The following is a 23,198-nucleotide window of genomic DNA, read 5'->3' as shown; positions in this document are numbered from 1 at the left end:
CATTGATTCTTAAAAAAAAGGCTTTCCTGCTAAGAATTTTACCATGGTAAAAGCATTTTAATTACCCTGTAAGATTATAAATTTACAGTTTAATAGTGTATCTGAAATGTCTCAATTATTTGCGTAAAACGAATCGCAATGTTGCCTTAATTTCAAATGAACTGAAAAACAGAATGATTCACTAGTTTGGTATTCGAGATTATGTACCTAATTGTACAATCAATAACACTAATACGGTTCAGCGAACAGTTAAATTATACTGTTGTAAAGTACTATAGATAACATTAATTAACCAATATTGGTTCAATATTTCAACGTATTCTTGAGCGCAATTTATCTAATTCGTCACTTCACAATAATTTCATACATATGACACTTTGATTATATACACGTTACATTTTCGGAACCATTGTATGTGAACGCAACTAATTTGGAAAATATATATTTATCACGTTTTTATTAGCTTGACCTGTGTTTATCTATGTAACTTATTTTTTAACAATTTCAAATCGTCCGATTAATTAGAGAATTTGTACACGCATCAAGAACCTATAATAATATAGTGTTTTTTTTTTAATTTTGTCCTAATATTCTAACCAGGATTTATGGAACGAATATTTTAATATTTTCGACTTTGCATCATAGTTTATATTTTAACTATATTTATAAATTAAATGATTAGCAAACTATATATTATAAAATTACTGTTTTAACAGACCTTAAGATTGAGTGCAACAGCAAAATCGAGAACCTACTTATATGGTAATATTTAATATAAATTTTATCACGGAGTATTTAATCTCAATAATAATATTTCTTAAATAAATAGAATATTTTAAATGACTTATCAGATGTCGTGAATTTATTCTGTATACAAAAGTTACAGCCAACAAAAAAGTCCCTGTAATATTTCAACTATTCCTGGTACGTACGTACATAATTGGATTTACATGTCAAATTCCATTACAACTTCAATGTTCCGTTGAATGGCTTCGTGACCATCTGACTAACTTTGTGTCGAATGATGCATCTATGTGTACAGACCGACATACCATCAGTGCGCGTGACTCCGCCACTGAACACAAAAATTCTAATGTGGTTAATGTACCAAATTCCTCATCATTAACAAATCATCGCTTGTTCCGCTCTTTTGTTTGCCCATCCCTTCAACAGTACGGTCGCAAGAACTGTTTGATAGAGTGAAAGATATTTAATAAATCTGGAATATACCTACCTGTATTTCATGAGTTAATATTTGATTTAGGTCGTGTAAATAAATAATAATGTTATCTAAAACAAGATCTAAATAGAAATGTGTTCTAATGCTTTCCTATTAAGCAATTTCTAGATTGGTGTAATAAAAACAGAACGAAAAAAAACAATTAATTACAGCTTCGAATTATTACAACCTACAATAATTTTAGTACACAATACAAAAAGTATTCAATTTTTCTCGATCGTTGTCTTTTGTTTTGATTCAAATTAACGACCTAAGATACAACTTATGAATTTATAACGTGAAATAATAGTATTTCTACAAGATTTGCACCTGATGTACTAACCAACTACCCACACGTCTAACTACATATTATTATGTATATAACACGGCAATATATGACAATATGGTATGTAAGTTGGTAAGACAGTTACTTATGCCCTCAAATTTGGGGCTCATTTATCAATTTATAAATAAGTTGAGAACACGAAAATATTTTCCGGTGTAAACCGTGTTTTTCGTAATTCGAATTTTATGAAATAGTGATGATAATAGTGATTGTCTGGTGGAGCATATCGGATCCGGAGTACAGTGGAGTATTGGCTTCGTTCCCGCGACGTGCGCGGTATGCGGCCAATTGCCACGTTTCACAACTCTTTGTTTGATCATCTGACTCCTGTCTTATTTACGTGGTGACTGTAAGACTTGGCGCACGTCTGTCCAACGTCTAGCCGTTAACGTGCCGTCAGGAAATTCCACTGCTCCGGTATTCGTATGCCTTTATGACTCTCGGTCTGCGATACTTATTTAATTTATGAATGTTTTTTTTTTCGCAGCGCCGGCCAGACTGTTTCAAAATAATCGAGATTCAATGTTAAGTCACGGTCCGCATTCCAACACTTTAATCTGTTTACATTTTTGCAATTTTATTGGCATCCTATTTTGATAGCGGAATGTTGATATATTAATTATAATTCATTGAAGATATAAATTAATTTTGCCGTAAAAATCTTAAGGACACATTAAATTTATTTGTAATATGTTGTAATAAAAGAAAGTGAAACTTTCTCTAATAGGATTCGAATATAAATTTCAGATAAGCAATGGAGAAGGTCGAAACTCCCCTGGATGTGTTATCACGAGCTGCCACCATGGTGCAGCCGTGTCCTGCCTATCCTGTCAGCGACTCCGATAGTTTTGGTAAGGATTATAGTTTGATTATCTTATCCTTACTGGCACAGCCGAAGGAAATTTATGAAATTGTATTTTACTGTTGCGTAACTCACATTTGAATGTGTTCGTGATTTCGCGGATCACATACCGCAGGATATAGGTATGTCTCGTTATATTATAATACTAATTATGTTGTATAAGTCAAAAAAGAATTTTAAATGGTTTCTTTTACCTCCAATGATCTCAACTTTAAGTTACGTAATAATCGATAGAAATTATAATAATTTAAATATATTTAATTCGACGACACATATTATCTTCTAGCGGCGGGATGGCCTTCGGCCTTGTAGGCGGATCGCATTCCGAATTCCAGCTGACATTGTTTAGTGGACACAACACTCGATATAGGTACACGAAATATTCGTCATAACAAATACGTTTTATTCAAAATGATTGTTTGATATTTTTTCATCGAATTAAATGCAACTTGACTTCTACTGCTTTCACACATAAATTACTAAATAGAATACATGATAAAATTGGTACATCCATGGGCAGTTTTGTAAAGACTGAGCACAGTCGAAACTATGACTATATAGAGTATAGATAAATTAAAAAAAGTTTGACTTGTTCGTAATTCTGAAAGATACAAGACATTGAAACACCTATGTAAAAAAATATCACTCGCCACTGTATTTACATTTAAATACACCCAGATACGCTGCATAAATGCGATATAAATTAATTGATATGAATGTACGTCGAGTTGTCTAGTTGTTAGATATAGGACGGTTCGCTGCCTTGTAAGCAGGCTGCATTCCAGATCCAACCACATTGTCTCCCGAGAACGCGCCAGTTTGTATGTTAAACATAATACATATGACTGAAGAGAAACTTTACAATCATGTTCATTAAATCGAATCATTAGTTACAAAAACGAAAAAAAAACTGGGAATATATTTCATTTAGACAATGACATTGAATTTATTTAATATTTTAGGACGTCTTGTGAGTCCCCATGAAAAAGGAAAAACTGAATCCTTGCAGTAATTTGACTTTGTTGTCTATCGGTCCCACACTCAGACCGTGTTTTCTCAGAAACTGGTTTTAAATTAAAATTAGTACCAAATACCTAAAAAGGTCTATGACGGAAGGAAGTCATAAAAATGTCAAGCTTCTCAATTTTACTAAATAATCACAATATATCAGTCACAAGCCTGTAAGGGCACTTCCGATTACATAAAACCATGAAAATTGAAATGCTTTTATATAGGAAAAACTTAAAAATGATAATATATTTGTATCTCTGACACAAAAAACTTTTTGTTATTTTATTTACAAAGTTACGTTTGCAGTTAAATCATCGATCGTCACGTAAAAAAAACTGCATGGGAGTTTAATTTTTCGACCGCAAATCTTAGTTTGTCTTTTAACGTGCAAAAACAGACTGGCCAAATCGCTTATGATCGCAGTAATTTTTGTTTCTCATTAAAATTCATTAAAGAAAATATATACGTTGTTAAAAACGTATTCTTTTCGTTGTCTAGTTATTTTGTATTTATAATAATTTTCCTGTTACATAAATATCTCTAAATTGTTTTGGTTTCCGTTCGTAAAACTGGATATGTAAAGGGATTATAATCCATACAGCCAAATTCTTAAACGAGTTAACTAACATTAATATTGATGTTAGTAAACTTGTTTTCTGGGTAATGCATAATATATTTGGGACACACGCACAATACGTAAGCAACAGCTTGCCACCGGGAATTTCAGGGCACGAGTTTTGCTGGCACTTGTCCGGTTTTTTTTATTCTACACATGGCCTTACAAATCCTACCAGGTATTGGGAACAACTCTCGAAAAAGAGCGATGTTTTGCTGATTATCTCCACTGTATTAAAACAGTTCCATTCATTTTGTGTTATCTAACTGTCTCCGGTAATTAATTAACTTAGGACTGTCGTCCAATTTGAGCAAACCTCATAGACACAGCCCACTGAGTTTCTCGCCGGATCTTCTTAAAGGGTCGTGATTCCAATCCGATTCTGCGAAGCACTGCTCTTGCTAGGGCTAGAGTTAGTAAATTATTTCAGGTTGAGCGCGTGAGCTCACCTCCCCATCCACAAGAAGCTGGAACAGCCCCTTAGGCTACCAGGGAATAGGTATGGGAAAAATAAAACTTCAAGAAGAACGAAGAACAATGTTTTATTTCAACTTGGATTACACTATAGTATATTCTATTTTTAGTTTTTCACAGACCCGACTATCCTAGAATACTGAATTTATCTTGAAGCGTGCATTTTTTTTTCTTAGTTGGGTGGACGAGCTCACAGCCCACCTGGTGCTAAGTGGTTACTGGAGCCCATAGAGATCTACAACGTAAATGCGCCACCCACCTTGAGATATAAGTTCTAAGGTCTGAGTATAGTTACAACGGCTGTCCTACCCTTCAAACTGAAACGCATTACTGCCTCACGGCAGAAATAGGCACGGTGGTGGTACCTACCCGCGCAAAGTCACAAAAGGTCCTATCACCAGTATTTGTACTAGCAATTGTATTTCAGAAACATTAAAAATTAGTTTGTTAAAAAATAATAGGAAGCAATTCACAAGAGTTATCGTACAATTGAAACCTCATTATCTAATGATGGTGACCGTCAGATGTTGACCGTCATGTTGATTGTTTACCACATTATCCTGGCTCAGTCAACCGATACGTCCGGGCTATACGTTTACCTAAACAATGGACCAACCGTACTTACCTACTTCACTTGTTTAAAACAAATCTATTCTTAACTAGGTATTTTCAAGTAGTAATTTATAAATACATAGTTACTCTGTTCGCAACAACAATTCTATGTTCATTAATATCGATTTTTTAAATCAAGCATAATAATAATAACTAGAGGTCCCGCAGTAGTCGAAATTCGACTATAATTGGAATTGTAAGTTTGTACACTATTATTATGATTGTATTTTATACTTCTATAATCACAAATTTCGTCAAGGCTATAAAAAAATATTAATATAGACAAACAATATTTAATCTATTATCAATTTGACCACAGACGTCAAGAACAAAAGTTTGACAATAAATAGTATGCATGCGTATGTGCGTCAAATACATGGTATGTAGTGTGTGTAATGTTTTCTTTATTGATTTAATGTATCTTTCATGCATTATTTAAAAAAAATATTAGCATTGTGCACTTCTTCTCTATATTCTCTATAAGTGTGGAAAATTTCATACTCCTCCGTCCGCGCAATTTTTGTAAAAAGGGATACAAAGTTTTTGCTTCACGTATTAATATATAGATAAAGTCCTTCGTGACTACGAAAACTGTTCTCGAAAAATCAGAATAAACCCGAGCTAAATACTTAAATAAAATCTGGTAATCTGATTAAATCGTAAAAATAATTTTGCTTACGAAATACTTGTCTTGTAAATTGTAAATACCAGACCTCGTCACCTGACAATCCATCCGACCTATGGCCCTGAAACAGATAAAATATACATATATGTACATGTTTAAACATATTTTATAGACCCCTCTGTAAGTCATATGTAATGTCGTACTAAATATTGTGTTAAGCGGATTCTTTATTTGATACAGTCGTGCGATTTAAAAATAAATAAAAAGAACACACATAAATATTTTAAAAGATAAAGTCAAGTCTACCACTACAATTAAGATATTGAACACCTAAGGAATGCAATTAAAATTTGTAAGAGAAGATATGAAATTTAAATTAAGAACGTCGTTTGTCTATTGCTGCGTTCCTGGCCTATCTAATCGAAATACAATCACGCAAATTTAAATGTTCTCGTTTTATTGAGTGTTTACAAACAATGGTTGGGTAGCGAATAATTATGCAACGCGTCGTCAGCGTCGTTTGTATATTGCGCGCTCACTTTCGTTGCGCTAGTGCGTGCGGTGTGGTGCACAGCGCGTGCCTTCCCCACCGAGTCGCGGCGCCCACCAGAGAAAGCGTTCAGGAATTTGGCCGAAGCGTGCCCCCCGGTCTCGGTCACCAAATTCCATTCTGTTTTTACCACGACGACGACTACGCTGCGTAAAACACGATCATTACACGAAACATCGATTATAACTAGTTATGAAAAGAACGACTTCCAAACGAATAAAAACGAAAACCGAATAAGCAGTGGGTAAACAAGTTCGTACTACCGACTATTCGATTCAATTAAACTATTTTTTTAAAGAAATAAAATTATTCATTTTGATTACTTGGTTTTATATCTATCTCTATATATAAAAACTAGCTGACCCGGCAAACGTTGTTTTGCCATATATAAGATTTCTAGGGAATTTCGAGTGTAGAAAAAAAACTAACTTATTGTAAGTGTGTAAGGATGTGGTAGATGAGTGAAAGAGGCATGTAGCGCTGTGAACGATGAAGGAATATAAAAATAACAATACCTCATTCAACCCCATGTCCCATTATAACAAAAAAAAAATTGTCCAAAAAATAAAAAAATAATCTTAGGGGTGGACAACCCTTATCACTTAAGGGTATGAAAAATAAATAGTAGCCGATTCTCAGGCTTACTGAATATGCATAAAAAATTTCATGAGAATCGGTCAAGCGGTTTCGGAGGAGTATGGGAACGAACATTGTGACACGAGAATTTTATATATTAGATGAATTGCTGTTCGTTAATCTCGCTAAAACTCGAGAACGGCTGAACCGATTTGGCAAATTTTGGTCTTGAATTATTTGTGGAAGTCCAGAGAAGGTTTAAAAGGTAGATAAATTAGAATTAAATAAAAATAACAATTTTGTTTTTTGTTTGATGTGTCCCCCGTTTCCGGATTCCTTTTGTTTGTTTAAAGTTTATTTTATACAAAAGTTTAGGTCTTTTATTTATCGATTGAGGCACTACGAAGTCTGCCGGGTCAGCTAGTCTTGAATAAAAACAGAAAGAAAGCCTAATTGCTTTGCGACAGGAATAAATAGCTTGGTGTTACATACTCGTGCAGGTTAATACCTCTACAATACCACCATTAAATGTGGATCGGTGATCGTAGTAAGCTGGTTATCTGAAAACGCTGCTCTTTTATCTCCAATCATCATTATCCTGCCCTTCTCCCAGTCACCTGGGGTCGGCGCAACATGTTTTCTCCTTCCATACTCTTCTATCATATACCATTTCTTCGCTCACTCCCCTCCTACCCATATCGTCTTTCACACAATCCATCCATTTCTTCTTAGGTCTACCTCTTCCTCTAAATCCTTCCACATTCATAGTTAACACTCTCTTAACAACCTCATTTTCATTCCGTCTCATCACATGTCCATACCATCCCAAACGTGCACTCCTCAGCTTCTCTGTCACAGGTGCCACTTTCAGACTTCCTCTAACATATTCATTCCGTATTCTATCCATTCTCGTTACTCCACACATCCATCGCAACATTCGCATCTCTGCTGCATGCAATCGCCTTTCATCCGCCACTTTCGTTGTCCAACACGCTGATCCATACAAGACGGCAGGCCTTATTAAGGTCTTATATATCTTCCCTTTTAGGGGAAGAGGGATGTGCGAGTCACATATGGTGCCCGTGCTCTTTTATCTCCAATGAATCCTTTAAATGCTTGTTTCAAAAGCCACGGAAAGCTACGGCGCGTCTCGCTTTAAAAAATGTTTATATCTTGCGATTAACCACATATTAATAAACCTTTAAAACAAAACCACGATCATCATCAATATTTGCTATCAAAACATAGTATGGCCAACAAAGCTGAACGCCTAAAGACGTTTCAGTGAATATACTCATTCTGTGTGTGCGAAAATGATTCTACTATTAACAGCTAGCTTTTCAATTAGGCGATATATTTTATCGTTCGTCGTGATTGTTAGTGCCCCTTTTAAATTTTGTTATTGAAGTTAAGTTCGGCAATCAGCGCCACATCAATCAATCGTTACTATGCACGTAAATGTATAACAACTCTCTACAAATGCAATAGTTAGCATTATTTAAAAGGACTTATCGTAATGAAATGGTTTTTATAGCGGAAGATATTGGGGTGAATGTGGCGTGCACATGTTTATATCCGGAACGCAGAGGCGGCGTGTTACGGTTTCGAAAAGAATGTCGAATGTAGGTTGCCTTACGGACTACGGCTACGAGCAATCTCGTATTGGTTAGCAATAGCACTTTACTATTGCTGTCACAGTACTGATATTGTTTTCAGCATCATAAATCCGTATATTTGGGTCACCTGTTTATGAACGCCGAATAGCTAGTGGCCATGTAATAAATAACCGCCAGCTGAATTCGCAATCTCGGCATTGACATAATGCAGTAACGCGTGTGAAATACGAAAGCTCAAAAATACCGACGGTCGAACGATGGTAAAAATGTGATGTGCGTGACAATATGACATTCGTGGCGGCTTCGCAACACGCTTAAGGAATTCCGAGCGATGAAGTTATCATGTTGAGTTGAATTTCTAATGGCAATGGATTCCATTTCGTTGGCAGCAAAGCGAGAGTGCAGCTATTCGAGCTATTCGGGCCGACTCGCATATTGTTTCTCTGAACGCAGTTTGCCAAGCAAACGACATACTACGAGTATTATATAAATTCATCTTTTTTTTTATTGCTTAGATGGGTGGACGAGCTCACAGCCCACCTGGTGTTAAGTGGATAATGGAGCCCATAGACATCCACAATGTAAATGCAGCACCCATCTTGGGAATAAGTTCTAAGGTCTCAAGTATGCCCCACGGTATGCACAACGGCTGCCCCACCCTTAAAACCGAAACGCATTACTGCTTCACGGCAGAAATAGGCAGAGTGGTGGTACCCACCCGCGCGGACTCACAAGAGGTCCTACCACCAGTAAAAATTCATTTTCAAAAAAATCTATGTTCAAAGTATTTGAAACCTGATTATTTGTACGTACGAAAAGTTTTAACCGCGAGTTTGTTATGTCGACTCGTTCGTTAAGAAAACCAGTTCGATTCGGACATTGGAAGTTATTATAGCATTGAGAACGTAGCGCTATCATATCCTGGTCCGATTTTTGTTAAAATCATCTCTTAGACTTCCGGAAACCTCAAACAAAACAATCACTGCATGTTTATAAATATTTGTATTACGAATTGTTTAAAAACGCACGCCCATTTAAATTTTGTTCCGCGATTCTTGTTTCGTGACTTCAGTTAGTTGACTCGATCAGCACTTATTAATAAGTTAAGAATGTTAATAGCCTTCGAAGGCGTTCGATAAATTTTTTTACTTGACCTCTATATGAGTTGTTATCGCGTCTTCAAACACTCAGTCCATTAGAAACGTTCAATGCTCACTCAAATAGATAATAAAATTCTCAATAAACAGTAAATAGATATTTACTAAGTATGCGTGGAATTCAGGCAACGCCTCTTGTGATGCAATCAATTTCGAAGTACTTCACATGATTTTTTTAGAATAAGTCATACATTCAGTTCATAGAATACTCGTAATTTTGACTTCGTTAATTCGCTACCTCCGAGTAGTGAACGGCGAACATTAAAATTACGCATACAATAAAATTATCTTTAGATGTGCAGCCTGTACAAACAAAACGTTGGGGCGGCGTTTGAATCCACACAAGGGATCTCCTTAAGTTGCGTTTGAATTGAATAAAGCATGTCATGGCTACCACGTCTCAACATACAAACGTACGAATACGTGGTGCTATTCCGTATTGTGTAACAACAAAAATCGGCACATAGAGACACCCATAATGGATTGCTAATTCAGTTAAATTATATTATGTATTTGAACTATTACGCTTCAAAGTACATTCCAAAAGAAATAAATTGTAGCTGATCCGGTATATTATTTTTATTTATTTTTTTACAATAAACCAGTAACGTATAAACCAAATATGAATTAATTTAAGATACAGTCATGGCGATACTCTTATACTTCTTCTATGTATGGATTTAAACACGATTTATGATAAAGATATATTTTTATCTCATGTTTACGAACAATAAAATATATTTTCTTATCTATTGCCATAATGTATCTGGGTAAAAATCAATTCTAAATTTTACCTATAAATCTGACGTACACCTTTATACTAACTAGTGTTTGTCTGATGTTTTATATTCGACAACAATAACAGACCACATCAAGATTTAAATTAATTTTATGTATTACATTTTCTCGTCTATTCTCTCACTGCCTCGTTTATACTACTTCTCACTATTAAAAATATATATACTAATTATTTTATTGCCAACTAGCTGACCCAGCAGATTTCATAGTGCCTCAATCTATAAATAAAAAACCTAAGCTTTTGTATAAAACAAACTCAAAACAAACCAAAGGAATCCGTCCGACACATCAAAGGAAAAACAAAATTGTTATTTTTATTTAATTCCTAGCAATTTCATATTTATCTACCTTTTAAACCTTCTCTGGACTTCCACAAATAATTCAAGACCAAAATTAGCCAAATCGGTCCAGCCGTTCTCGAGTTTTAGCGAGACTGACCAACAGCAATTCTTTTATATATAGATAGATAGATAGATTAAAGCGGGTCATTCGTTACTTAACGTATAAAAAAAAAAGAAAATCGGTACAAACAAAAGAGAAAATACCACTCAGCTGTATTCTCTTTGCCTATTTATATATAGATATGAAATACCTGGCATCGACAAGCAGCTAGAGCGAGTCAATTATAATAAATCATTGAAATTAATTTACAATGATTGTCAATGTCACCCGCAAGGTGGATCATAATTTCTATATGGTATTAGATAACGTGTTCTGCTATCATGTTCCCAATAGGTATTAGAATATATGAAATATATTGAGTTCATTCTTATTGCTTAGATCGGTGGACGGACTCACGGCACCTTGATGAGGATGATCCAACATGAGTTCTAACTCACAGTTTTATAGTACAACGGCTGCCGCACCCTTCAAACCGAAACGCTTTACTGCTTCACGGCAGAAATAGGTGTGATTGTAGTTATACTGGTGGTAGGACCTTTTGTGAGTCTACCTAGGTACCACCACCCCGCCTATTTCTGCCGTGAAGCAGTAATGCGTTTCGGTTTGAAGGGTGGGGCAGCCGTTGTAACTATACTTGAGACCTTAGAACTTATCTCAAGGTGGGTAGCGCATTTACGTCATAGATGTCTATGGGCTCCAGTAACCACTTAACATCAAGTGGGCTGTGAGCTCGTCCACCCATCTAAGCAATAAAAAAAAAGTGATTATATCCGTGCGAGCTCACAATACGCGCTACCACCGGCATCGATCCAGGAATTAAAAAAAAAACCCGGACCTGTCCACCTTCAGACACCAAAGTCTTCATTAGATTAGAGCAACGACTAAATCGCTCTTTAAAGCCAGGAGGACTCATGATTACTTAGTAGTAGAAAAAGCGGCGACGGCGCGACCAACTGCTATAAGTACACAAGATAGGAATTAGGAGCGGGCGAGGTTAGGTAATAAAATAGACCAGGAGTGGAGGCAGGCCATTCCTCCACTCTTGGTCTATTTTATTAGACCGGGAATAGTGATAGCTCGAGGAGAGGCTGGGGTCGAATGTTCGTGTCATTATTGTGAAAATAATATTATCACATGTAGAACTGACGTAGTAGACTCAGCAGTATCAAAATGAAAGTCGAATGTATTTTTCATAGAATTAATCCACTTTTTTTTTCTTACCTAAACTGATGCTTGAAGCCTTGAGATGCTATTTCAGCGTAACCTTAACTAGTAGGTGAGCTCACGGGGCTCAAATCTGACGACATTGCTAACATGAACCCTAGCAAGAGCCGTGCTTCGCAGAATCTACCATCGGACGCGATCCACTGAGAAGATCCGGCGAGAAACTCAATGGGCTCTGTCTGTGGGTTAATTTACTCGTCGAGCCCTTCGTCGCAAGCGACGGGTTCGACGAGAACGATGACTGGAATCCACTATGCATTACTATCTATTACTATCTACTACGATATACTGGTGGTATGGTATATAGAGATTCCACGAGTAGATAACATTACATTATATTTGAGACATTGAGCTCATGTCTCAAAGGCTCAACACGAGCGATAGCATCCACGTTGTACTTGTCTGTGTATGGTAACCACTTAACACATGGCGGACGATAGGATCGCTTAGGACAACAAGTCTTATTTTTAGTATTTTTCTGAATGATCATAATAAAATTAGTAGATGCATTTTGGATTCTCTCGAAAACAGTCCTGCCTTTAAAAAATCTGTTTTGTATATAGTACAAAATTGAATCAAAATATAAACGTTAATCCGAGGAAGTCCACACATTTTTTTCTTGTTTCCACGTGTTGTCGCGAAGGTCATGGCCTGGATGTAAGGTGTAACTGGTCTGAACGCATCGGCACGTGTCCGTCATGCTCTGCGAAGCGAGAGTAGGAAGAACGTAATTTCTACTCGCTGCTGCTTCAATTACTCATGTTTTGACTAATGTTAATTTCTTACCGAGATTTTCGACTGTTTTTAATACGCTTTTATTAGCTTCAGACGTATGTAGTATGTTTGTAACGGAATCTTTGAACGTTATTTTGACCCCCTTCAAAACGTCGGATTAACTCGAAATTTGGTATTATTAAGGACCGATGACAATCCAATATTTAAAAAAAAATTGAAATTCGACTAAAAACTGAAAAATAAATAATAAAAAATATTTTTTTTACAATACACCGCGCTTTTTTACAATAAAATCATTTTTTCTTACACTATTTTTAATTCAAATTTATTAAAATTTATTTTCAATTTTTAGTTGGATTTTCTATAAAAGCGTATTTTGTTAGTTTTTTTTAAACTATTATTTATTTGTTATTAAAAGCCATTATTTTGAACCCGATAGTTTGGAATTTTCTCAAAAAATAAGCGTTCTGTCGTATTAGATGAAAATGAATTTACTAACATTAAACGTGACTAATCATAAACATTTTATCTACATTCTTTTTAATGTGAAATTAAATTCCTGAATATTGCGTTTGTCTTGTTTGCAATCACTCATCGTTTAACCAATTGACATTCAATAGTTATTAATTTTTATTTATGACTTTGTTGGCCTCTGGTCGGTTTCCAGAATAATGTCATCAACGTACGATAGGTGGCGCGGGCCTCATTTCAACATATAATTTAGCCGGGTTTCACGGAGTAATTATGTAATAAAAACATTTTGTTAATTATGGTACAAAAACAAAATGTAAAATAAAAAACGAATTCCATCTTTGAAATGACCACGCTCTCGTACTAAGATCAGTGACAGTGACAGACCGAGACTAACTTAACCCTTGAAAGTTGTTGTTAAACGCTACTAGGTGGCGCTTTATATTTACATGTTCAATGTTATAAATATCGATGTTTATAACTAGATGTCGCTGAAATCGCCAAGTTAAATCGAGTGCCAACATTACAATTTTTAATCCCCACTTTTCTCTTTCAAACTTCGTTGTTTATTGATTGCTATTATTGCTTAATCAAACAATAAATGCTATATTACTATAATACAACCAAAATCATACGTGTCGAAGAATAATGTATGTTCTCAATGAGTTAATCTAGGCTTATTTACTTATATTTAGGTAGTTTACTGTTTCGTTTAGATTTTAATGTATGTTTTATTTACTAAGATTTGTATGTTACACAGTATGTTTTGACGCTTCCCGCACTTTCACTCGAAACATTCGCCTTCCGCCGCTGCATTGAACTACGATATTGTTATGTAAACTTGCATTCGATACATCTTCATTAAACCTAACAATGTTGTTTGTAAATAGTCTTTGTATAGGTGCGAAGGCCATTTTTGTTTTCATCTAATCATTTCGGCTTTCGGCGCCTTTCAAGAATGATGTTAGGTAGTGAGCTAACCTAGCTAGCCTGCTAGTCATCAATTAATATGTCCCATATCTACAGTTCCTTAATCCTTATTCCAGAGAATAGTTTAAATATTGTTTGTCTTTAATCATATTTTTTTATAGTGTAGTTTTGGCGAAATTTGTGATTATAGAAGTATAAAATACAATCATAATAGTGTACAAACTTACAATTCCAATTAATTAGGTATAGTCGAATTTCGACTACTGCGGGACCTCTAGTTAATATTGTTATGCATTAAGATACATAAATGAAATCACGACTGGTATTTACGATAAATCATCATCTTGCGTCAACGACGTTATAGAAAATCAATATAATGTTATTTGTAATACGTTTATGTACATTTATGTTATACAAATGCATTATTATATGCTAATATGCTGGATGGCTGCTACCGGTTTCTGAACGTTCGTGCCGGTAAATGTGCCTCCGGGCAGCCAGGATGCGCCAGCGCTATGGACACGACGTTAAATTGTAAAACTTGGGATTTTATTGAACTAAAATTTGAAGTTTTATTATTATTACTATTTTTGGAACGAAGTTCCTTATGGGACGATGCGGAGGGTTACCCTAACCGGGAAAAATCGTCCGTAACGTAAGATTTTTATTAGTAATGCACACGGTGTACGACTCAACTTTGTAATAACGTACAAAAATTAACCTTATACCTCGAATAGAACTTAAAATTAATATTTTTATAATAAGAAACTTCGTTCCTATCCGGTGTCCCACGAGGCCACACATCTTTTTTTTGTTTAGATGGGTGGACGAGCTCACAGCCCACCTGGTGTTAAGTGGTCACTGGAGCCCATAGACATCTACAACGTAAATGCGCCATATTAGTATAGAAAGTACCGTAGGCTAAAGGACGAGACGGTATAATTGAGTCTGACGGCGCAATAAAGCCTTTGTTCAAATCCCGTAGGCAGGTCCAGTTTGTTGAAATTAAATACCTACTTAATAAATGTTTACGAATGACTTCCGAGTTGAAGGAATGCGCTGTGATAAAAAACAACGTCGCATAAATTGATTTGCGTAATTCCTGATGGCTTATAGTGAGCTTGCCCGGACAAGTACCACTAATCTGCCTATTTCTGCCGCGATACCTCCTGTTCCGGCTTGAAGGGCTGGAACAGCCGCTATACTTTACAATCTAGACGATATCACGTCTCAGGGTGAGTTGGATTGAGACATGTCACATGTTTTGGTAAAATTCATAGAATTCCTAGAGGATTCATATAGAGAAAAGAAATACCTTTTGCGGTTTTTTAAAGGCAGGAATGTATTGGTTGTTTAATTTATCGGTCGACTATACGTTTTCTAAGAAGTTTCTTTAAACAGAGACATTCGTAAGCTATAAGCACTATATTTTTCAATTTTAAATTGTTGGATTACTTGGACATCATCATTCTGTTCATGGCGATTATTGACGCAAAATATGTCAACTAATGTTTGTAGTTACTTCGTATTTAGATAGTCTAGTTTCACTTTATAAATACTAGAATAATCTGGTATATTGATATGTTTTCTGTTAAAAAAAAACTGACGGGAAAACAAGCATTTATAAAATGATGACTAAACAAATTTATGCTATTATTCATTTTCCTAATAATATTTTTTAAGTTTAATTAACTTGTGTGTGCGAACCCTAACGTTTCACTTATGCGTAACATTCCATGTTCCCTCAAATCGGGCTACTGGCTACACGCAACGAAGAATTAGAATATTTAATGTATTCGTTTGAACATTCAAATAACCATAATACGCATATTAGAATCGTTCGTTTTTTTTTTCATATTAAAATGTTTTAATTTAAGATTTCGCCGCGGCACCGAAACCTTTGGCTTTTTTATTTTTTTTTTTCCTTTTAGTCAGTCATACATTTTCAAAGTTTTTTTTTTTTTATTGCTTAGATGGATGGACGAGCTCACAGCCCACCTGATGTTAAGTGGTTAATGGAGCCCATAGACATCTACAACGCAAATGCGCCACCCACCTCGAGATATAAGTTCTAAGGTCTCAGTATAGTAACAACGGCTACCCAACCCTTCGAACCGAAACGCATTACTGCTTCACGGCAGAAATAGGCGGGTTGGTGGTACCTACCCGTGCGGACTCCCAAGAGGTCCTACCACCAGTGACGAAATCTCAGACTGAAATTTATGTTCATGTTCTATTTAGTGAAACTAAATATTGTTAATTATAGTAAGTGATATCGTCTGGTAACACTTTTACGACGTGAACAGTGAGCTTGTTTTTTTCCAGAACAAAAACCCGATTACTCACATAAAGACACAATTGTAATAATAAAATAATAAAATAATTGTGTTTATAAAATACGTCCTAAATTAATAAAATATATTTTTAGTCACGAAAAATATGACAGATAAAAATACGATACGGAAATTCTAACAAATGATAAATGATGTTATGTACAATTCATGTTGGTATTAAATACACAATACACTCGTAAATTGCCGTCATGGAGCTAATCTATTATTGAGGAAGCACCACGCTAGAATGCGGAAAGGTTTCTGAGTACTTGTCTGTTGGAAACTTATTTAGCTAGCTATAATACAAATTTATTATTTGACAGTATCCAAATGTAGTCTTTAGTATTGAAAGAAAATAGCTGTTCGTGTATACGTGTATAATATTATAATAATGTTATGGACATAATAAAATAGAAAAACAATAAAAATACATTCTTGAATCTAATATGTTAATTTATGGAATACAGAAAAAACCACAAAAATATATATTTAAATTCAATAGATCTTTACTGGTGGTAGGACCTCTTGTGAGGCCGCGCGGGTAGGCACCACCACCCTGCCTATATCTGCCGTAAAGCAGTAATGCGTTTGGTTTGAAGGGTGGGGCAGTCGTTGTAACTATACTTGAGACCTTAGAACTTATATCTCAAGGTGGGTGGTGCATTTTACGTTATAGATGTCTATGGGCTCCAGTAACCACTTAACACCAGGTGGGCTGTGAGCTCGTCCACCAACTAAGCAGTAAAAAAATAAAAAAATACAATAAGTAGCACCAAAGAAAATTAAGACTGTACTCTTAAAAAGGATTTATTAAAAAAAAAAACAGCGCGCGTGTATTATAGGGTAATGCTCATCCGATCCCTACGGCATTTAACATCGATTCGTTTAAATAAAGCTTAAGTTACAAGCAAATCGATATTCGTGCAAATAAACAGCCCTCGAGGTCGTCTCGGTAGCCAGCCGTCGAGATGAGTTCCTCACACGCATGCGCGCCCACCGAATTACACACATCCTCTCCTCTGTTCAAGAAGGATGTACCCCATATTATCAGACCTTTATTAAATATTTTCGAACAGGATAACATTTTCGATCGCGGTTTCCGCTCTCGAAGTTGAGTACCCTTCGAACGTTTTAATGTGCTTTTGAAAATGATATTTCATAATCGCAGCGAGACTGTAGCGATTTGCGAATAAATAGTTGTTTTAAAATTAAATTTCATTTTGTACCTGTAGATAAATACCAGAAATAAAGCACTATCAATCGCATAAGTACTTGCCTACTTATTTTTATTTGAGATCATAATGCTAACATCATTTCAAGTTTTGAATTGTTATTTTGTACGTTTAAAAATTACTTTAATTTGCTTGTTTGATTTTGACTGTTATAAATGTTTTAAACTTTACAGATTCGTAAGTTCACATTATAGTCAACTGCTAAAGAACAATTCATAAATAAAAATGATGTTTACGAAAACTGAAGAAATTAGTAAAAAATATCGGAAAGTCAATTTCGGAAAGTTTTCACTTTAAAAAGATATCGAGTTATTGTTAGAAGTCCACTTGTACTTTCATTATCCAATCACAATACAACGCTTGAACACGTCCGAACAAAAGTTCCTTGAAAAATACGAAGGGATCCGCTCCGCTGGAGATGCTACAAACAAAATAAAAGTAATGATAAAACGGACCTAATTCTCTTTTAATTACAGGGACCGGCTACAAGAGTTTCGAAAACCTTCTAAATGTTGCATAACGTTTTGATTACTGATTAAAAACGAGAGAAAATAAAGAGAAGAGACTTGTTTATACAACGAATTTGCTTTACTAGAACATTATCCTCATGTCTCTGTAGAAGCTATATGAGTTTCCAAATTCGAATATATTTTAACCTTTATCAAACACTAGCGGCCCGCTCCGGCTCCGCTCGGTTCTTTAACAAAAAATTCAACGATATTTGACGTTGTTTTATTTTTTTTAAATAAAAGAACACTTATTGCGGCATAACTATAACATACATATGCTGGCGCGACATTTTTTGTAAATAATGATGTGTTCTACAAAGTCGTAGTACATTAGCTTATTCTATCATCAATAGTTTTCACAGGGCACGCGATGTAAAGAATATTTCAGGTAATTTTTTTACACCTTGGGTTACATTATTTGAATTTTAGTAAGAATCCCAAATTTTTTTCAAAAAAGATTATAGCCTATGTCACTCGCGAGTAGTGTAGCTTCCAAACAGGGAAATAATTTTTAAAATCGGTTCAGTAGTTTCGGAGCCTATTCAATACAAACAAACAAACAAATCTTTCCTCTTTATAATATTAGTATAGACGACTAAAATAAGAGGATTAAAACGTATTTATTAATTTTCAATATAAGTGTAATACTTCTGAAGCAGAGAGGACTATTAGAAAACCGTAAACGTAGCAACTATTGTAAAATTATTTCGTTCGGCTTCTTTGTAATCTGTTGTAATTAATTTTCTTATTAGTTTCTATTCTAATTTCTGTTCGGCGAATCGACCAGACTTAATAATTAAAGCAGCGGCGCCAAAGCCTTACCTGGCGGTACACCTTTGCCGTCGCTCTATTAGACAATAAAAAGTTAATGCTTATACAGCCCCGCGGAGATGCGGCAACTTCTCACAGTCCGAACCTCGTCCCCTCTCCCTGACACCTCTAGCACCAAAATAAAATATAACCTTCCAAGGATACAACCTCTGCTATTTTTGAACTAACATAACACAACGACAATTGTCACAGTAAAACGTACCTTATTTACAAATTTTAAAACTCAATTTTGTATACATGCCCCAATGTCCATGGTAAATCAAGGTGCAATCGAAAGTAAACTGTAAAACGTCCGAATAGGGTTTGAAATGTTTAAGTATAAAGTTAAAATTAAGGTTGTAGGTGCAGACAGAGCGTAGGAAACGAGGGGGTTCATTAATCCCCGCGCCCTGCGCGCACGCACTTTCATGAATGGACCGAACAGGTTGATGTGTCGGTAGCTATAGGCCGATCTATTTTAACTATAAATATTTATTATAGGTGTGTCTACTATAGAATATACTTTCACATAGATGAGCGAACTAAATCACTGTCCACATAATTTTAAGATCCTTAACCCATAGACATGACAACGAAAATGCCGCGGCCCATTTTAAGTAGTGATAGATTCAAGTCTTAATTAAATTATAATAACGGCTATCCCACCTTTAAGACTTGAGCCAAAGAGAACAGTAAAAAACTAACGATAGCTTAGGACTTGAAATTGAGGAAGTAAAAGGCTAAAGAAGGATGGGGCCGCAAAATTATACCTTCTCATGATATCCGAACGGCTATGTATATTTACCATCTGTAATTAAAGTACGGAAAATAATTTGAGTATATAGGTATATGGTACCTACGTTTAACAATTTTATTTATACCCATAACTTCATCTTCAACGTTATCTCAAAAAATACGTGTCGATTAATACAAAACCGTTTCCTGATAGCAAAGCATTGAGGTCGCCAACGGAAATTACAAAAACAACGTTTTGTCATTCACACAAAGTCTTTTTACTTTTAAATGACGTGATGTCATCATTTCCTTTGTTTTATTTCGATGGAAGGCTGAGAGGTGAACCGTTCTGATGCCCGCCTTCGTTAGTCATGCAATATAATTTTTATAATTACGATTAACGTTGTGTTAATTTTCTCAACAACGCTGATGTTCGATAATAAAATTTCTTGAGATCGTGATCTTATTTGAGCATGTCGATACACGAAACACCCTGTATATAGGAGGCTCGAAGGAAGCGCCGCAACGTCCGGCCGCGTGGATGTAGCGTGATGCTCTTTTTTTTTGTTCTTTTTCGGTTTCGTTTTTTTTTTGTTCATCTCATTTATTTATTCCAATGTAATCTCTTCCAGTTCATTTTTTATTCAGTCAGCCTTCAGTGTTAAACGTGCAAGGGCTGCAGTGTCTTGTCTCTCGGTGTTCAACTGCAGTTTTCGTTTCCAAAGTGATCTCCTTTGCCGTGCTTATTTTGATATGAGAATTGTTCCCGGTTTTGTGATGCGATATGATCTGTGATTGTAGTTGAAATAAGCGAATCTGTGATCAAAAATAGACGATTCTAAGGCATAGCATTTAAATTATAACAAAAAAAAAACACATTATCGGATAACCGTTTCCTTTTAATTATACTATCTCTTGCAAGTGTTGGTATGAGAATTCATGAGAAACATCATCGTAGATTGTATTGTGTTAGATTGTTGTGATGATGGAACTACCTCATCACCTGCTACTTCTGGCTCAGACTTCTTTGAGATTGCATTTACTTTCGATGGAACCACCTCAGTCGCCCAAGTTCAGTTTGCCGCTATGGCAACCGTGGATGCCATCTCCGGAAAAAGGTAAAGAAAGCACAACAGAAAAGCCTTGAAATATAATTATTTCATTCTAAAATATATATTACCTGCTTGGATATATTTTTTGTTCTTTAACAACACTGTTTCCCAATTTTTTTTCCTTGAATATCTTCAGTAAGGTGCCGTATATCTCTAGTTAAGTTTGAATATTTGACATAGTAATGATACTTTTTTACCCTCTGCAGCAGAAGCAAGGTAATACTGGCTCGGTTGAGTTTAGCTTACAAGAAGTCTAGCTTAATGGTGTAGTTTATAAAATCTAAATATAATTAGCACCAATTTCAAAGCGTCCGATGAAAACTTGCACTCGTATCGATGTTCGTTTTAAATAATAATAATAATTCTTTAAAATTATAAATACACTAATAACACTTCCCAAACAAAAATCTCATTTAATCGAAATAAATGGTAAATTCAGGAGATGACAAACTCTTTGTCTATACTATCTATACTTCTATACTTAATATTATAAAGAGGAAAGATTTGTTTGTTTGTTTGTTTCGAATAGGCTCCGAAACTACTGGACCGATTTGAAAAATTATTTTTCCATTAGAAGCCGACATTGTTCCTGATGAACATAGGCTACTTTTTTTTTTTTTTTTTTGGTTTCATGTTCAACATTAAAACAAAACATTCGGAAACATCCGAAGCGAAGCGAGGGCGGGTCGCTAGTAAAATATAATTTAATTTAATGTTTATTACGAAGCATCGTAATCGTCGTTTTGTAATCATTTTTTCTCTGACAGTAGGTATGTGTTACAGTTAAATGTTGGTAGTAATTTACACAGCAGGGTATTGTAAGCAACTTTACCGATTTTCACTAAAGATGAAGGCTTTAGGAATCATTCAATATATGTAGTTTATTTTCTCCCAAACATTTACCTATTCAAATAACTTTTTATCTAAAATATGATACGATTATCTCATGTTTGTTTGTTTATTTATCAAATACGTTGTCAACACGATTAGATGTGTACATTGTTTTATCTATTTAAATCTTAGTCGGTATTGAAAACATTCAAACGGAAAGCACTATGGGGCCAAATGGTTCATTTGACCTTAGAGTAGGTTGTCATCACTGGCAGTTCATAAAATTTAATCACGTAAAAACGCCATACAGTTGAAAGGAACAGTTTAATCTGTATCGTTTAAAATTTTATTATTATTATTGTTATTAAGTATTATTAACAAGAAAAAAAAACCTGTTAACAAAGAAGTAATATTAAAGTACTTAGTATATTACTAGTTTTGGAGCATCGTATTTTAATAAGTTTTGACTAAGCGATCGTCTCAAATTTGCTTTGTGTGTTTCATTTGGATCTGTCTGGTTGGTTTTTAACAATAAACATGATGCCAAGTCAGAATTAATTTTGAACATTATCAGTTTGTGACCCGAACTAAACCGAATGCGCGATTGATCAAGCGCACAATGCATTTCCAAGATATTAAAATAAACTTGCATTTACAATTAAGATATAGTAAAACTGAAATTTTTTTGTTGCAAAAAGTTTTTCTCCGTGATAAGTTATAATCGAAATGAATGCTAAATATTGCGATTATTTCTTTCCAGAGACACCTTCGACGGCTTCCAGTGGCGAGTCGGAAGGTGATCGCACCTTGTCCCCGGAGACTCCACGCAGCCAATCTAAAGAAGCTACTGGAAAATGGAGGAGGGAACGGAGATCAATTCGTCTGCCTGAATACAGACCAAAGTGAGTGATAAAGTAGTGTTTAAGCTCGGGACCGTATTATACTTCAGGGCTGATCCGGCTAGTTTTTTTTTGATTGATATATTAGTGGTGGCTTGGAGGCCTTTCCAGTTTCACCAGGACAGGTCGACTAGATTCTGAGTGCGCATACTATTTATACTCCTTAAACGATCGGTTCGTTCTTTTCTGTCTATTTAACTGTCTATGTACATAATATGAGAACGGTCAGTTCGTTCCTTGTTGTCTGGTTCGTGTCCGTGTTTTAGGAAGTCAAAAAGTACTGCCTCCGCTAGTCACGCACGCCCTCGTTCCATTTCTCTTTTTATTTCTTTTCAAATTCTTGTCAAGTGTCTGTCTTAGTTTATATCTAGTCGTTTTAGGTCTTACGTCCTATCAAAGAAGTTGCACGCCACGACACTCCTTGTACTGTTGTATACTAGTATTCTTTCACGAGACAAGACGAGAATTGCTCGTGTCTTAAATATATTGTAATTTATTTTACTTCAAACAATA

General features: G+C 35.2%; 1 protein-coding gene across 4 annotated transcripts in view; it reads left to right on the top strand.

Moving 5' to 3' along the window:
* Tgi (Tondu-domain-containing Growth Inhibitor) overlaps positions 1–23,198 on the top strand; it is a 30,257-nt gene that overhangs the window by 2,781 nt on the left and 4,278 nt on the right. For 2 of the 4 annotated variants that reach the window (XM_089736889.1, XM_028182764.2), the window contains exons 2-3: positions 2,313–2,416; positions 22,547–22,688. In XM_089736889.1, coding sequence (XP_089593015.1) covers positions 2,320–2,416; positions 22,547–22,688 — 239 coding nt within the window. In that variant the 5' untranslated portion in view covers positions 2,313–2,319. Of the gene's footprint in view, positions 1–1,812; positions 1,983–2,312; positions 2,417–20,800; positions 20,962–22,546; positions 22,689–23,198 lie in introns of those variants that run through there. The other 2 variants (XM_028182765.2, XM_089736888.1) reach the window with 2 other exon arrangements.

Source organism: Bombyx mandarina, chromosome 22 (genome assembly GCF_030267445.1).
Source record: "Bombyx mandarina strain Sakado chromosome 22, ASM3026744v2".
NCBI classification, from domain to species: Eukaryota; Metazoa; Arthropoda; class Insecta; order Lepidoptera; family Bombycidae; genus Bombyx; species Bombyx mandarina.
This window is presented reverse-complemented; position numbering and strand designations above follow the sequence as displayed.